At 27.6% G+C, this 19,584-nt stretch overlaps 1 protein-coding gene across 3 annotated transcripts; it reads right to left on the reverse strand.

The window, feature by feature from the left end:
* Window positions 1–13,691: 13,691 nt before the first annotated feature.
* LOC145003919 (glutamate receptor 3.4-like) lies at window positions 13,692–19,295 on the reverse strand. Of its 3 annotated transcripts, none has more exons than XM_078962824.1 (6): window positions 19,174–19,295; window positions 18,381–18,764; window positions 16,931–18,273; window positions 16,475–16,784; window positions 15,196–15,605; window positions 13,692–14,236 (listed from the first exon to the last, which is right to left on the reverse strand). In XM_078962824.1, exons 2-6 carry the CDS (start codon window positions 18,688–18,690, stop codon window positions 13,796–13,798), a joined length of 2,814 nt encoding a protein of 937 aa, XP_078818950.1. In that variant the 5' UTR covers window positions 18,691–18,764; window positions 19,174–19,295; the 3' UTR covers window positions 13,692–13,795. The 3 variants fall into 3 exon arrangements, with proteins under 3 accessions (XP_078818950.1, XP_078818948.1, XP_078818949.1); XM_078962822.1 differs by having other exon boundaries at window positions 16,475–16,787; XM_078962823.1 differs by lacking the exon at window positions 19,174–19,295 and adding an exon at window positions 18,867–19,070 and having other exon boundaries at window positions 16,475–16,787.
* Window positions 19,296–19,584: the final 289 nt, after the last annotated feature.

Genomic DNA, 19,584 nt, shown 5'->3' on the forward strand with positions numbered 1-19,584 from the left:
TGATTTGCACGCTTGGTCCCTAACTTATTTTTTTAACTCGATATGTCCCTACTATTTGTTTTTGTTACGCGCTTTGTCCTTACTGTTTGTTTTTATTACGCGTTTGGTCTCTGTCTTACCTAAAAATACTATTATTTAAATAGGAAAAAATTGTGGGGTAGGTAAGGTAATGTGAATGGGTGGGGTTGAGGGTGTGTTTATTTAAATAAATTAGAAAATCAAGGGAAAAAAATAGTATTTTTAGGTAAGACATGCACAAAGTGCATAACAAAAACAAATACTAGGGACCTTCCGAGTTAAAAAAAAAGTAAGTCAGGGACCAAACACACAAATTACTCTAAACCATAGGTACCATTCATGTAATTTACTCTATTTTGAATTATATGATTATATATATATATATATATATATATATATATATATATATATATATATATATATATATATATATATAAATTAAAACTGCATAATCTCAATTTTTTAAATGACCTCTACCCGCGGTTTACTCATGAATAAAATTAAAGATAATATATAGTTTAATGTTATTTATAGTTGTAGTTATTATTAATTAATTTTTTAAAATTTATTTGTTTAACGTTTTAATTTCTATCATTGTAATTATTCAAAACATCAAACAATTTTTTTTTTTTTGATTTTAAAGGTAACAATATAATCATTTATATAGTTATTTTAAGTTATTTTAAGCTAATTATTTGAAAACTTTTAACGATTATAAAAACATTTTAGGAAATATTTTAGTTAAATTGATATTACAATTTAGTTTTTACATTTAGAACTACAATTTATCATTTTTAACTATTCATATAATATTCTTTGGATTTTTTTAAGTGGAATTGAAATTTATATTGAAGTTGACATTGTAATGTTATATTTAAATTAACAATTTAAATATTTTGGCCAAACTGTTCAAAAGTTTTAGATTTAAATTGATAATGGTTTATATACAATAACATATTAAATCTAATAAATTAAGTATAATATGTTAAAAGTTAAAGACATAACTTTATAAGTAGAAGTAAAAATATTATTTTAATATTGAAATTTGGTTTATTTATGATAACACTTTAGGTTTGATACTTATTTAACCTTATTAACCAACTTATAATCATTATTAGAAAGACACTATAATTTATCACTTTTAACTATTTACAAAATATTCTTTAGGTTGTTTAAGTTGAACTAAAAATTTATATTTAAGTTGATCCTGTAAGGTTATATTTAAATTAATAATTTAAGTATTTTATACAAATTGTTCAAAAGTTGTATCTTTAAAATGATAATGGTTTACATACAACAACATATTAGACCTAATAAATTAAGTATAATATGTTAAAAGTTAAAAACATAACTTTATAAGTATAAGAAAATATATTCTTTTAATATTGTAATTTAGTTTATATATGATTACACTTTAGGTTTTATATTTATTTAACCTAATTAACCAACTTATAATCATTATTAGAAAGAAATTGAAAAGTCATGGGAGTTTCAAATGAATGTGGTGAAAGGAAAAATGAATGAGAGTTTCAAATGAATATGGTGAAAGGAAAAATGGTAGTATTATAAGTATACTAGGCGAATGCCCGCGCGTTGCGCAGAAGCATGTATATATTTGAAATCTTTACAAATGTATGTTTTTTAAATATAACAATAATGTCGTTGTTAAATTTGATATAATAATTCGTATACTATGTTGATATAGTATATTGATTATTTTGAATTATATGATAATATATACATCTATTAAAACTGCATAATCTCAATCTTTTGAATGACATCTACCTAAGGGTTAGTCATGAATAAAACTAAATATAATATATGGTTTAATATTATTTATAGTTGTTGTTATTGTTAATTCATTTTTAAAATTTATTTGTTAACGTTTTAATTTCTATCATTATAATTATTTAAAATATCAAACAATTTTTTTTTATTTTGATTTTAAAGGTAACAATATAATCATTTATATAGAGTTATTTTTAACTATTGTTATTGTAAGTTATTTTAAGATACTTATTTCAAAACTTTTAACGATTATAAAAATATTTTTAGGAAATATTTTAGTGATCTGATACTACAATTTAGTTTTTGCATTTAACACTACAATTTATCACTTTCATTATTCACAAAATATTCTTTGGTTTTTTTTTAAATGGAACTGAAATTTATATTGAAGTTGGCCATGTAATGTTATATTTAAATTAACAATTTAAGTATTTTGTCCATACAGTTCAAAAATTTTAGCTTTAAACTGATAATGGTTTACATATTAAAAGTTAAAACATAACTTTATAAGTAGAAGTAAAAATATTATTTTAATATTGAAATTTAGTTTATTTTTTTTATTACACTTTAGGTTTGATACTTATTATCCATATTAACCAATTTATAATCATTATTAGAAAGACACTACAATTATCACTTTTAACTATTTACAAAATATTATTTGGGTTGTTTAAGTTGAACTATATTTTATATTTAAGTTGATCATGTAAGGTTATATTTAAATTAACAACTTAAGTATTTTATACAAATTGATCAAAAGTTGTAGCTTTAAAATGATAGTGGTTTACATACAACATATTAGACCTAATAAATTAAGTATAATATTTTAAAATTTCAAAACAAACTTTATAAGTAGAAGAAAATATATTTTTTTAATATTAAAATTTAGTTTATATGATTACACTTTAGGTTTGATATTTATTTAACCTTACTAACCAACTTATAATAATTATTAGAAAGGAATTGAAAGGTCATGGGAGTTTTAAATGAATGTAGTGAAAGGAAAAAAATCTATGAGAGTTTCAAATGAATGTGGTTCAAGAAAAAAATACAAGCTTTATAAGTATATAATGACTAGGCGAATGTTCGCGTGTTGCGCAGAAACACTCATATTATTGAAGTCTTTAGAAATATAAGTTTCTTTTTTAATATAACAGTAATGTTGTTAAATTTGATATATAAATTTGTATACTAAATTGATTATTTTGAATTAGATGATAATATATATATCTATTATAACTTCATAATCTTAATCGTTTGAATGACTTCTACTCGCGAGTTAGACATGAATAAAATTAAATATAATATACGGTTTAATGTTATTTATAGTTGTTGTTATTGTTAATTAATTTTTTAAAAATTTATTTGATTAGTATTTTAATTTTATCATTATAATTACTTAAAACATCAAATTTTATTTTTTGATTTTAAAGGTAACAATATAATCAGTTATATATAGTTGTTTTTAACTATTGTTATTGTAAGTTATTTTAAGCTACTTATTTGGAAACTTTTAACGATTATAAAAATATCTAGGAATATTTTAGTGAAATTGACATTACAATTTAGGTTTTTATATTTATCACTAAACCTTATCACTTTTAACTATTTACAAAATATTCTTTTGTCTTTTAATTAGAACTGAAATTTATATTTAAGTTGATATTGTAATGCGTAGAAACACTTATATAATTAAAGTCTTTACAAATATATGGTTTTTTTTTAAATAAATATAACAGTAACGTTGTTGTTAAATTTGATATAATAATTTGTATACTAAATTGATATAATATATTTATTATTTTGAATTATATATATATATATATATATATATATATATATATATATATATATATATATATATATTATATAATTTCATAATCTCAATCGTTTGAATGACTTATATCCGCAAGTTACAAATGAATAAAATTAAATATAATATATGGTTTTATGTTATTTATAGTTGTTGTTATTATTAATTATTTTTTTTAAAATTTATTTACTTAATGTTTTAATTTCTATCATTATAATGATTTAAAACATCAAACATTATTTTTTGATTTTAAAGGTAATAATATAATCATTTATATAGAGTTATTTTAACTATTGTTATTGTATGTTATTTTAAGCTACTTATTTGAAAACTTTTAACAATTATAAAAATATATTTAGGAAATATTTTAGTTTAATTAAGATTACAATTTAGTTTTTACATTTATCACTACAATTTATCATTTTGAACTATTTACAAAATATTCTTTGGTTTTTTAAGTGAAACTGAAATTTATATTTAAGTTGACATTGTAATGTTATCTTTAAATTCAGAATTTAAGTATTTTATCCAAATTGTTCAAAATTTATAGTTTTAAACTGATAATGGTTTACATATCACAACCTATTAAATCTAGTAAATTAAGTATAATATGTTAAAAGTTAAAGACATAACTTGATAAATAGAAGTAAATGTATTATTTTAAAATTAAAATCTAGTTTATTTATGATTACACTTTATATTTGATATTTGTTTAACCTTATTAACCAACTTATAATCATTATCGGAAAGATAGTACAATTTATCACTTTTAACTATTTACAAAATATTCTTTGGGTTGTTTAATTAAAACTAAAATTTACATTTAAGTTGACTGTAATGTTATATTTAAATTAATAATTTAAGTATTTTATACAAATTGTTCCAAAATTATATCCCTAAAATGATAATGGTTTACATACAACAATATACTAAAACTAATAAATTTAGTATAATATGTTAAAAGTTAAAAAAAAATAACTTTATAAGTAGTAGTAAAGATATTATATTAATATTGAAATGTAATTTATATATGATTACACTTTAGGTTTGATATTTATTTAACCTAATTAATCATATTTTAACTATTATTATAAAGAAATTGAAAAGTCATGGGAGTTTCAATTGAATGTGGTGAAATGAAAAATTCATAGGAGTTTCAAATGAATGTGGTGAAAGAAAAAAAATGCTTCCTTTATAAGTATACTACACGAATTCCCGCGCATTGTGCAGCGAAGATTAAAAATATATTATTAAAATATTGAAATATATATGTTTAAAATGGTTATGTTGTTGACATTAACTTTGAGATAATATTTTTACACTAATATATATATATATATATATATATATATATATATATATATATATATATATATATATATATATATATATATATTATTTTGAACAATAATATTCATTAATATCAACCTACATTCCTCATTAATAGTATTAAATATAATTATCTATTTAGTATTATTTTTAACAATTATTATTATTGATTAATTATATTTTTACTTATGCGATCATTTTCTAGTTTCAATAATGATGTTCATTTAAAATACAATTTATTTATAGCTAAATGTAATTTATAATTTGATGCTATTATCATTTAAATTTGTTATTCATTAATTTTAAACAACTTATTATTAATAATAAGTTAAAGAAAGACTTTTAAGAAACAATTAATATTAGAGAAAATGACAAAAATAGTCATTTACACTAATGACATTACAAAAATAGCCAAAAAATATCGAAATTACAAAATTAGCCAACGATTTCGCAGATGTAGATGCCCCATCTGCGAAATCAGCATCTCATCTGCGAATGTACAAGAACCTAAAGCACAGCTGTGCTTTAGGTGCTTGTACATTCGCATGTGTTTTTTTTTTTTTTTTTTTAATAATTTTTTTGTGTATATATAGGGGTAATTTCGCAGATGGAGAAGGTCCATCTGCGAAATACTCTCACTCTATCTGCGAAATGGTGATTTTTTTTTTGTCATTTTTTTTTAATATTTTTTTATAGTTTGACTATGAAATGAATTGGTTTGACTACGAAATCATGTTGCTATATAAAAAGTTTTGTAGAAACTAAAAAAAAAATGATATTTTTCTACAAAACTTTTTATATAGCAACATGATTTCGTAGTCAAACTAATTCATTTCATAGTCAAACTAAAAAAAATATATATTATGACAAAAAAAGCCACCATTTCGCAGATAGAGTGAGAGTATTTCGTAGATGGACCTTCTCCATCTGCGAAATTACCCCTATATATACACAAAAAAATTAAAAAAAAAAAAAAACACCTGCGAATGTACAAGCACCTAAAGCACAACTATGCTTTATGTGCTTGTACTTTCGCAGATGAGAAGGTCATTTCGCAGATGGGGCATCTCCATCTGCGAAATCGTTGGCTATTTTTGTAATTTCGATTTTTTTTGGTTATTTTTGTAATGTCATTAGTGTAAATGACTATTTTTGTCATTTTCTCTTAATATTATTATTAAAATGTGAAACATACACTAAATAATAAAGTAATAAGATAGACAACTTGTATCTCAAAAGAGACTTGCATGGATAATATGACATATCCATGTAATTTGATTTTATTATTTATAATTATTGCTTATTAATTTTAAAACCACTTGTTATTATTAATAAGTAAAAGAAACTTTTAAAAAACCCTTATTATTATAATCAAAATGTTAAGCATATACTAAAATATAAAGTAATAAGATAGATAATTTACATTTAAAAAAAAGCTTACATGGATAATGGATAATATGACATATCCATGATTTTTAGTTAATTATTGTTTTGAAGCAACATGAACATACAAACATGTATACAATAGTTAATTAAATATTATATATATCACCTTCATAACATATGATCGATAACATGAGTCTAATCTAATTTACATTAAAATTTTAACCACAACATACAATGATATTCTTAAAAGAATACTTAAATCAAGAAAATACAAAAAAGAATTACTATATAAAAAACTTATAAATTAAAACTTCAACATAATAACATGGCACAAAAAATTGTTCAAAGTCCTCAAGCCAACACAAAAAACTTTAAACTTGTTTTCTTTGTGAATTTTGTATGTGATTTGTATTTGCGTGTTTACTCAAAAAGATTGATATTTTTATAATAGAGTATCAATTAATTGTTTATTAAATATATTATATAAGTTATAAAACCTTTGAATTGTTGATTATTATTAAGAGACTTTTGAGTTATATTCATTAAAATAGGAGGTTTCAAATGCATGAGGTGTTTGCAAAATTTTATGGGGGTTTCAAATGCATTAGGTTCAAGGAAAAATGTTTGCTTTATAAGTATGTATGATAATGACTAGGCTAATGCCCGCGCGTGGCACATAAGCATCTATATAGCTAAAATCTTTACAAATATATGTTTTTTTAGATATAACAATAATGTTGTTGTTAAATTTGATATAATAATTCGTATACTAAGTTGATATAGTATATTGATTATTTTGAATTATATGTTAATATATACATTTATTAAAACTGCATAATCTCAATCTTTTGAATGACCTCTACCTGCAGGTTACTCATGAATAAAATTAAATATAATATATGGTTTAATATTATTTATAGTTGTTGTTATTGTTAATTCATTTTTAAAATTTATTTGCTTTACGTTTTAATTTCTATCAGTGTAATTATTTAAAACATCAAACATTTTTTTAAAGATAACAATATAATCATTTATATAGAGTTATTTTTAATTATTGTTACTGTAAGTTATTTTAAGCTACTTATTTCAAAACTTTTAATGATTATAAAATATCTTTAAGAAATATTTTAGTGAATTGATATTATAATTTAGTTTTTGTATTTAGTACTACAATTTATCAATTTTCACTATTCACAAAATATTATTTGGGTTTTTTTAAGTGGAACAGAAATTTTTATTGAAGTGGATCCTGTAATGTTATATTTAAATTAACAATTTAAGTATTTTGTCCACACAGTTTAAAAGTTGTAGCTTTAAACTGATAATGGTTTACATACAACGATATATCAAATCTAATAAATTAAGTATAATATGTTAAAAGTTAAAGACATAACTTTATAAGTAGAAGTACAAATATTATTTTAATATTGAAATTTAGTTTATTTTTTATTACACTTTAGGTTTGATACTTATTTAACCTTATTAACGAATTTATAATCATTATTAGAATGACAGTACAATTTATCAGTTTTAACTATTTACAATATATTCTTTGGGTTGTTTAAGTTGAAATAAATTTTATATTAAAGTTGATCTTGTAAGGTTATATTTAAATTAACAATTTAAGTATTTTATACAAATTGATCAAAAGTTGTAGCTTTAAAATGATAATGGTTTAGATACAACATATTAAACCTAATAAATTAAGTATAATATGTTAAAAGTTAAAAAGAAACTTTATAAGTAGAAAAAATTTATTTTTTAATATTGAAATGTAGTTTATCTATGATTACACTTTAGGTTTGATATTTATTTAACCTTATTAACCAACTTATAATAATTATTAGAAAGAAATTGAAAAGTCATGAGAGTTTCAATTGAATATGGTGAAAAGAAAAAATGCACGGGAGTTTCAAATGAATGTGGTTCAAGAAAAAATGCAAGTTTTATAAGTATATAATGATAATGATAATGCAATGATAATGATAATGATAATGATGATAATGATAATGATAATGATATAGATAGATATAAGTAGATTTTGAATTATTTACAATTTTACCATAATTTGAAACATGCTTGGATATGGAAACAACCTTATATTTTGATGTACATTTTCACTACTGATTATATATCACCGAGTTTCCCTTTATTGAATGTCCATATCTCAGTGTTGTCTCTTTTAACATAGATTTTTAAATTTATGTGCATGTTGTCACTTTTACTATAATCTTTGTGAATTTAGGTGCATGATGTTGTTTCAAATACTTATACCCATGACATAATTCATATGGGACTTGAATCATACTCATTTATGACATTGTGTTCATTGTCATATGAATCTAAACGTGTAGCAAAATTCCAATGGGCAGGAATTTTGACATCATCTAAGAGTTGTTTGATTTATATGTTTCATGTTATAAAAGGATAATCATGCATCCTTTCGCTGATTGGAAGAAACACCAAAGTTCCATATATCTAGTCCTTATAGAACTGTGTCCAAAGATCTACAAAGTTTCCTTAATATACATCTTTTGAGAAATAATGTATTTAAATGATTCCAAACTAAATAAGATAATCAAGAACCATAGTGTTGTTTCATGGGAAGGTTCCTTAAGTTATCATGATTGCGAATATATAATTGCAAATATTACATATAATGTATGTCTTATGCAAATTAGAATCTGAAACTATAAAATGTTTTTTTTATAGGAAAATGCTTTTTACAAACCCACCAAGAACAAAATGTGTTTTTTTCTTGAATTCATGAGTAATGAGAGAGAGAGAAAGAGATAGCTATCAATGAGAGAGAGAGAGAGAGAAAGAGATAGCTATCTTATATAATTATTGGAGTAAACTGCGGACCACAAAATACAACCTTATATAATTATTGGAGTAAACTGCGGACCACAAAATACAACACCTTATATAATCACTAGTAGATAATATGTTAGGCAATTTGAAACACCCCTCTTTTGATTTTATGTTTTAAAACGATTCAATATACTTTTAAAAAAATAATAAGCATCTTTTGCAGAAATTCGGTTCCAATATCTCAACAATCTAACATAAAGTAGTTTTAGTTTATAAGAGGTATTAGAGGAGAGTTGTCAATCCAAATATCATTATACAAGATAAATTACCACTACATATCCCACAGTCATATAAGCCTCAAACTATACTAGCACCTTAAAACATGTTAAGTATGATGGATTTTGAGCCTCATTAGATCAAATATAGGGAAATAGAAATGATAAACAATTTTGATCAAAACTCGAAATCTAAAGAATATAAACTCTCTAGTTTATGCAACTAAGTAGAACTCTAAAGAAAACATACCTTTGTTTTCTTAGTTGGTTTCTTCTTTTGTTGAGCCAGTGAATTGAACTAAATAACCCAAAGGAGAGTTCCTCTTATGTGATCACACCCAACATGCAAACAAGAACTAGATCCAAGCCATCCTCGAACTTCGAACTCAAACAAAATTGAAACCTCGATTTTGTTCTTCGGTCACAACGTGACAATTAGACGGTCACGACGTGAAGACGACTATTTTGGATTCTCTTAGGGTTTGAGTATTTTGAACTTTTGTAGCTTAGAGGTGTATATCTTATATATCTAAACCATAATTAAAGCCCTCTACTTATTTTTTTTTTTAAAAGAGTAGAGCCTTCTACTTATATATAAGTGATTTGAAACCCTAGAGATAAATACCAAATATAACTATAATTATCTAAGGTATTGAAATCATTTTGAAATATTCCATATTCTATTTATTTGCTGTTAATTAGTTAATTTATTAATTAATTAACAGAACAAGCCCCTCAAATAAATATCTTTACAGATCTGCTTCTTTTTGTTCTTATGTGTAACCCAAAAGGACATTGTTATTTATAATAATTTTATCAGACTTTGTTATGGTTATAGGCACTAATCTCTATCAGCTCCTACTTGCACTTATACATCAACAACAAATAGGTCTAATACTTACTAGGAACACCAATTAGTGACAGTTCAATGCAACTACTATACTTATAGCAACTTTGCTATAAACAACCCTAAGACTAATAACTTCAAATTCCTTTGATCTTCATGATATCTTATTATGAACTAGACACATGAATCAACGGTCAATCTCATGGTTCACGATTATGTTTCCCAATTTTGACTTGTGGTGACCTTTCAGACTGATTATTGAATCTATTCAACTTAGTCTCAACTTGGCCAAACATTTATTGTCAACACCAAATGAACGAGGGGCCCAATGATATCCACTTCTCCTTTTCTGGCAGAAGGATCAAATAAATTTTGACTACATGCACTACAACAAAAAAGACTTACGACCACACTTTTTAAGTCCTAAAAAATGTAACCGTATCCTATGGCCACACTTATTTTTTTCTTCAAAAGTGTGACCGTATGTCGTGACACCACATGTGTCTTATGGCCACATTGAAATTCATCATATAAGTGTGTCTATAATCTACCTTTTAGTCACATATATCGGTGTGTCTATAATCTACCTTTTAGACGATTTGGTATCAACCATGGTTACTTTATAATCTACCTTTTAGTCACATATATAAGTGTCTATAATCTACCTTTTAGACGATTTGGTTTCAACAATGATTACTTTATATTTGATGTGACTATCGTTTACCCTTTAGTCACATTTATTTATGTTAAATCGTGACGTATAATATCATTTAATCACATAAAAAACCTTTAAAGAAAATAATGTGACCATTGGTTGGGTATTTGTGATACATAATTGTGAAAAGAATCATTGAATATTACTTATAGCAACACTTATTTTCTAAATGATGTGGCCATTTGGTACCATTTAGTGACATTAATTTATGGTAAAGTGTGACCTATGAAATCCTTTAGTCATAGGAACAAATAACATAACGGAAACAAATGTGACCATTGTTTGCTTTTCGTCATACATATTTGTTAAAACCATCGCTGAGTGATACTTATAGCCACATCTTTTTCTAACTCATGTGGCTATTAGTTACCATTTAGTGAAATTTATTTACGTTATACTATGACATATGATATCATTTAGCCACATAAAGAAAACTTATAAACATATGAATGTGACTATTGGTTGCTTTTGGTCACACTTTATTGTTAAAACCATCGTCGAATAGTATGTATAACAATACATTTTTCTAACTCATGTGATTATTATGTAAAAAAGTTTTTTAAATTAAAAGTGTTCAATGACACCTTGAAATATACTTAGATTTAACTAACATAATCATACATGACATATTATTATTCATAAAAACAATTTTTATACTATTATAAATAGTTTTTATATTATTATAGATACTGATATAAATTTATCTCAATTTTACATATACCATAAATGATATATAGTTGGTCATAAAATCAATTTTTTTTATACTGATATAAAGTATTTTTATATTGATATAATATTTCTTTTTTACTTATATTAAATTGCTGAAATGTAAAGTTTTTTAGAGATTGAAATCTATAAAAAATTTAACAAACTATATATTATATTAATATTATCCGATTTCAAAACTAAGTAAATCATTGTAATATTTTCTAGAGGTCCTCCATGGCCACATTATGTCACCACCTAGTTTTAGGGCGTGTTCGGCAAAAATAGTTGTTAGCTGTAAGCGGGTAGTAGGTAGCTGGTAGCGGGAAGCTGTAACTTTTATTTGATATATGAGTGTTTGACAAAAGTAGTTGGAAGCTTTTGAAATATATAAAATTACATAACAGAACAATTTATTAAAAAATAAATAAATATGTATATATATTTTTAAGGGTAATTATGGAAATTGATTTCAAAAGCTCAGTAGTGTTTTGTTTAAACTAAAAGCTAAACGCTCTTACTACCAAACGAAGTTTTTTGCTTAAACTAGAGCGTTTTGTCAAAAGATAAAAGCTAAAAGCTCCCAAACACTTTCAAAAGCTCTGTGTCAAATACACCTTAATATAAGGATTTTACGTCGGTCCTTCCATAAGGTTATACAACATGGTGCCCTCAAAGCGGTTTGGTGAGAGCTCGGTGTTTGGGTGTTGTCCGGCACCCCAAGTACGACTGTTACAAGACCATGAAAAGTTCTAGTGGACGTGTCCATTCCTATTCTCTTCCTTTATCTCTCCTGTTTTATTTCTTGGGGTGCTAAGCATAATCAGTGGCGAATGCAACCACTTTGAGTGGGGTGCGTCGCCCCACTTAAAAGTGTGTACCACCATATATTAGAGGGCAAAAAATAGTTTTTTTAAACATATTTGGTTACCACTTTAACATTTTTGGAACCTAGTATGCTTAAAAATCTAAAATAACCTTTGAAAGTTAATGTATAATTACTGTTTTTTTTTTATTAATTAATTTTTATACAAAATGGTTTTCTCTACATCATAGTTTTGGATCCGCCACTCGGCATAATACACTAAGGTGTTGTTTGTTTTTTTGTAAAAAACTTATTCAGATCTCTTTTTGTTGTGTGACGCAGCACACACACAACACTCTCGTAGTTATTTGTTTTTTAGAAGTTTTCAGAGTAAAAAACCTACGCACGTGTTCTGTTTGGCGCAACATTTGTATCGTCTCTTCCAGCCTCTTTTTTTTTTTTTTTTTCTTGCTGAAATCTTGATTATATGTTGCTGAAATATTATTTTTTACCTTTTTTTTGTTTATTCTTGTTAAATTTTTTTTTTCTATTTTTATATTAAATAATGATAATTTCTTGTTGAAATATCATTATTTTTTTTTTGCTAAAATATCATTATTTTTAACTGAAATATCATAAATTTTTGTTGAAATGTTATATATTATTATGGTATTAAAAAACTATATCGGTTTATAAAATCAGTTTATTTTAATTTTTTAATATTTACAGCAGCATCCAAATGTTAAAAAAACAAACACGCTTCTTATTACAGTATGCATCTGTTTAATCCACATTTTCTATTGCAGAAGGTTGCAGAGATGGTTCGCAGATTTCATGAATTTTTGCTCCAAAAAAAAATCAGCACCTAAATATTGTATAGATGATAGCACGTAAGTGTATAGATGATGTGAAGTATTAAGCTGTTAACGATAGTAAGCTAGATACCCTAAGTAAATTTAACGCTACACTATGGTACATTTTATAACACCCAAGCCCAGCCTTATAGCCCAATAACCTATTAATCAACTTAAAATCATAACCAACAACTCAAAACACATAAAGAAAAAAAGTCAGAATTCTTACTTTTGATTTACGTGTTACGAGCTATCAGTTCTAAAATTGTGTAGTATCAACCTTCATATAAACAACGCAACAAAATTCTAACTATGCCCTAATATCTAGCATCATAAGAATGATTTCTTGCAACAAAGTACACTTCACTCAAACTCATAAACAATATACATAAATCTTTCCAAATTAGGAAAGTCAACCATTCAACACAAGACAAAAATTCCCCATTTCATAAAGGCGAATCATTATGCCCATTAACCTGCCTTCTATTCCTCTTCAACATTTCCTTAATCTCAGCCTCTTTCTTGTCATAAAAGTCAATCAAATCCTTAAAACTCGTGGACCGGAATGTCCGTCTCTCAATCCGCCTTGCTGATTCCGGTTCCGGAAGCTCGTGTGGCTCTTCTTCATCGGGATTGAATCTCCGGTATTGACATAACACCCGACAAAAGTAGATACTAAGTGAAATGAAACACGCGACCCCACAAATCAGGAATAAACCCCAAAAACTGCTTAATGAAAGACTGCTGACATCGATTTCTGCAACTTTTGATGAACATGAACTTGATGCGAGCCATTTGTCATGGATTCTTTGTAATTCCCCGTTTTCTGATAGTTGGAGAATTGCGGTTGATAAGTCGAGTGCTAATGGAGAATCCCTTTGGAATGCCTAAAAGCATTAGTGGAGTCAGAAAACGGTGTATGGTCTCAAAAAATGTTCTTTATATTTATTGTTGAAAGTAAATTACATTATTGGTCTCAAAAAGTTTCTCTTGCAATTTTGATCATTATTTGAGGTTTTTGTAACGTTTTTGGTCCTTGTTACAAGTAATATGACTATATTTGTATGACAAAATTTAAAAACTCACCTATACTCAAGAGACAAAAAAATGGTCATTTCTTTGGTTACAAAAACCTCAAACAAGGACTAAAAATGAAAAAGAAAACTTATGGGGACCAAAATTGCGAAAATCAACTTTACTTAAGGACCAAATATTATGGAATTTACTCTCATTTTAATATCTTTGGTCGGTTAACGATTGCACTACTACTAAATCAAGAAGTGATGCGCAATGTCTAAAAATAGAAATCAAGTTTGACTTTTGAGGTAGGAAGAATAGTTTTCCTACTGTGTGAAATTGATGGGAATTTGTTTCAAAAACCAATCATACTCTATAAATGAGTGCTATAAATAGAAAGACGGCAGTGTGTTAATCGAAGCAGTATTCTCACTATTCCCATGAGGTGTAGTTTGACTTTTTAGGTCAAACGTACCGGTTTTCAACTACGAAATTGGCATTAAATTTTTTAAAAAAATATTAGATAAATTTGATGAGTAATCAAATTTCACAACCAATAGTACAAAATACAGATATTTTGCTGTTAAATTTGTAACAAGTCAAACTACAAATTGACATTTGGGGTCAAACTCTTCAGTTTTAAACAACACCGATTCTTTAAAATTTTCATAAGCCTTCGATAAATGATCAAACTTCAAGAGAATGGTCCAAATATTTCAGATTTCTATGTTTGATTAATGAAAAAATCAATAAAAAAAATTGCTTTTGAAAAGTTTAAAGTTTGACCCAAGAAGTCAAATACAAAACGTAAAAGTTGAAAGAAACTTACAAATCCCCATCCGCTTTTGGTGAACTCCTGTCCAACAATCTTGAACTCACACTTCGTATAACTCATAAAAAGCTCAATATAAGGAAGCTCATCAACAATGGCAGCCACACCACCAAGTTTTGGTCCAAGTCTAAGGGCATTTAGGTAATCTTCACTATCTTTCAACGATCTAATCCTCGATTCTGCAACATTGAGTTCTTGAATCAAATAATTATACGCAAAAGAGCCATCTTGAACTCCAATTGGTTCGTTACTTGCAAGCATGCCATCTAAACCCTCGATTCCAGAAGTCAACTGTTGAACGGTCAAGATCGAAGTCAAACTAGCTGTGTAACTTGAATTGATGATCAACACCACGAAAAGCCATAACAGTAGAACTAATCGCCCCAACGTGCTAACCGTGTTCTCCCCTGCACGTTAAAAGAATTTCATTTATTGTTTTAGACCAAAGGGTAAAATGGTCATTTACATTTGGTTTACAAAAGAAACCACAATTGATTTAAAAAAAAAGCAGCTAAATATAGGTGTTTTTTTTTTTACTTAATAGAGGAAAAACGGCTTAATAGAAAAAGTTGGGGAGAGAATGATTTCTCCATTATGTCATAACTTTTCACAAATTTGTACTCATGTATTTTTGAGTAAATTACAAAAATAGTACCTGTGTTTTTTAAAATTTACCTTGTTTGGTCCAAAACTGAAACCTTATTCAATTTCGGTTCTTATTTCTAGGTTTCCTATTGGTAGTGATCCCAAGGACTTTCGGAATTTGGTCTTTATTTTCAAGGTTTCAGGGACCAAAATTGATATGAAACCTTGAAATAAGGACCAAAACTGGAAAAAAGGTTTCCATTTCAGACTAAACACCCTAAAAATCAAAATGCACAGGGACCCTTTTTGTATGGTTCTTTATTTTTTAACTTAACGAAGAAATATAAAAAATAAGGAAAATGAGGTTTTCTCAAAAAAATGTCCCTAACTTTCCACAAACTTGTTCTTGTTTACTTAAGTAAATTACAAGATAGGCCCCTGTGCTTTCTGACTTTTACTGTGTTTAGACCAAAATTGAAACATTTTTGTCCCAACGACCAAAATCGATATGAAACCTTCAAATAGGTATCAAAACTAAGAACAGTTTCAATTTTGGACTAAAAACGGTAAAAATCAGAAAACACAAGGACCTTTTGTAATCCGTCTCCAATTTCACTTTTCTTTCCCCAAGTAAATCTTATTTTCTCAAATACTTTTTAAACATCATTTATCCGGACAATACAATACTTACTGTGTGAAAAGAACATGGTTGAGAAACTAAACCAGAATATCGTAATGATTTGCTGGCTCGGGGGCCCACGAAACTCATGATTCAAACGATGTTCTAGAATCCAAACAACAAACCCAACAAGTAGAAAGAAGCCACCTGTCACAAGCCACATTTCAATGGTGAATGGCTGAAGAAAAGCCCATGGACTTGTTTTTGACTTTTTGACCGGAACAACAATAACAAGCCCAGATTCCATGTAAGGCTGAGTAAAGTCAACTATTCTTGTTCGGTTTGTGATAATTGTAACATCACCAACTGCTGCATCATATATCTGCTAAAAAATCACAAGTCAAATTTGCAGACTTTGACTTTTGAGGTCAAAATTAAGAGCTCAAAAACTTAAAAATTGATATGGTTCAAATTCCAAGTTGAAAAACAGGAATCAAAAGTATGTTGCTATTTCAAGCAAAAACTTACATTTTCAGCAACAGCAGCCACAAGATTGCTATAACTCGGGTTCCTTACACCATCTCCATATAATATGTACTTCCTTGGAACAGGGTAAGGTAGTAAATTCACAGCAGCATCAAAAACATCAATACTATATCCTCTCACACCTTCCGGAGACCTAACATCTTTTGTAACAACCTCTTTATAACTATGCCTATAAGGTACCACAATCCTTAAAGGCTTCCCATTGTTTGGGAACACCCATCCACGTGGCTTCACACTTGTTTCACCAGGCCAAATCACACTATAAAGCCTTTGAGCACTCGTAGAACTATTCGCCGGCTTTTTATATAAAGTCTCCGGAGAGTTGACCGATAAACCCGAGTAGTTTGACCAGTAACCGATCGTGCGGATCCCGGTCCCACCCATGTTTAAAACATCGTACGCCGGGTGGACTAGGTTCTTGTCCGGGTCGAACCGGATTTCGCCGGTTAGACCCGTGTAGTTTGTTGAGAGAAGTGTTTCTAGAAGCTTTTGACCTTGGTCAAACGTTTGAAGAGCCGATAACTGAAGGTGGGACCCGTTGTTGTTTTTAAGTTTTGGGTCGGAAGAAAATGTGATTTTGGGGTTGGATTTCAAGAATGTATCGATCGCGTGTGCGAGGAAAAATACGGAATCGTAAGCGTAAAGCGCGTATGAATTGAAACTGTTTGTTTCCTTTTCTTTGATGTTTTTCCATTTTGTGATGAAAGTTTTTTTGTAATTTGAATTTGGAGTGTGCTGACGCAGGGACAGTACACCCTGTACTAGTCCCATCGCGTCAGAATCTGGCGGTTCTTGCGAATCAAGAACCGCCAGAAGCCAGTCGGTAGTGATCCAAACGTAATCACTTGTCATCATATTGAGCTTTTTCGCGATGGAAAAAATCTGGAGACCCGAATCAGGGTTTACATGAACAACATAAACACGAGACTCCATTAAATTAACTTCTGTTAATAGCTCGCTTATGTCTGTTTCCGATGCGCCTGGTGTAAACGCTGCTTTGTAAGAAATCTTGGCTCGGTTCTTGGCGAGGGAATCGCCTAACGATGAAATCCCATTTCTGCCATAATCATCGTCGACAAAAATGGCGATTACTTCTTTGTATTCGAAGTATTCTACGAGGTCGGCTATGGCGGACATCTGGTAGTAATCGCTTTGTGTCATACGAAGGAAGTAAGGGTATTGGAGAGCTGCGAGGGTCGGGTCGGTTGCTCCGAATGAAAGGAGAGGTACTTGAAGCTCGTTGACGACATGTGAGATGACGTGTGCGATAGTTGATGATTGTGGTCCAATTGCAGCCACCACTTCTTTTTCCATAAGCTCCAAAGCTATATATCGAAATAGCGATTGGTTTTTTTTTGTGTTAATGGTATAATACAATAAAAAGGTATCGAATTTACCCTAGAAAACGAAGAACAGAGCATTGATTAATTACCTTCAATGGTGCCGATAAACCCACTGCAATTTGTATCGTGTAAGATGAGATTCAAATGGGTTTCTCCAAGAATGGATGGATTGGAGTTTATATCATCAACTGCAGCTATGATAGCAGGCTTCACAGACCTTCCGATAACTGAATTTACTGTTAATAAAGCTCCGATATTCACAACTTTAGGCCTTCTTGATGATGATGATGATGATGTATTTACAGTTATACCCTTGTCTGCCATGGCCACCACCATAACCCACAAACCAAAAATCAAGAAAAGCATATTTGTTTTCATGATAGGCTTATCAAGCTCCATTTTTGAAGATACCCTTTTGAAATTTGAGTCAACTGGAGTTGGTCAGCTCGCATCTGGACCTGAATGAACAGCTTCTGCAAGACATGAATGGTAAAATCTTGAAGTTTGGAAGAAAAATCAAGATTTTCAAGAACAATCGAGCCTAAGCCAAAGGAATTAGGAAGATAAAATATTACTTTTCGGGACAAGAAACTTAATCCAGCAAAGGTTGGGTGCTAGATATGGATACCCACAATGGAAACCAGAGAATTTATAATTAAAAAAAGAGGAAGATATTAAATAAATTATATGACTTGAAAAAGGTACAGCTATATGATGCAAATTCTTTCCGATGAAGAAGTCAAATATCAAAATGAGGGTTTTAAAAACCATGAAAAATTAATATCAAATACTCAAACAAGTGAGATTAAATGAATTTGAAAAACTTTAATAAAAAGATTATTAAATTATGAAGAAAGTGATGCTGGCGACATGGAGATCTACCTGGAGCTCTTGAGCAAAATATTAGGAGAAAGGGAGTGGAGTGAGACAGAGGACGGTGGAGAGAGAAATGTTTTATTCAATCAAACCCGCCTTCATGGTTCCCACCAACTCCTAAAGTTTTATAGTTCATACCCTATTTTGATTTGATATTCCAATGAAATTATTTATGAGAATTAATGAATTATCCTTTTTCTAGTTCTAAATAATTTCCAAAAAAAAAATTAAATTATTTATCAAATATTTATAAGTTATTAGAACACAAGGTTTTTTTTTCAAGTTAAAAAGATTTTGAAAATAAAAATAAAAATTGTAAGAATTTTTCAAATAACTTGTTAATTAAAAAAAATTCTTTGAATTTCTTCTAATAACATTATAGGTTTTATAATTTTCCCATAGACTAAAAATACTATA

The sequence above is a fragment of the Lactuca saligna genome, chromosome 7 (assembly GCF_052625555.1).
Source record: "Lactuca saligna cultivar CGN05327 chromosome 7, ASM5262555v1, whole genome shotgun sequence".
Classification (NCBI taxonomy): domain Eukaryota; kingdom Viridiplantae; phylum Streptophyta; class Magnoliopsida; order Asterales; family Asteraceae; genus Lactuca; species Lactuca saligna.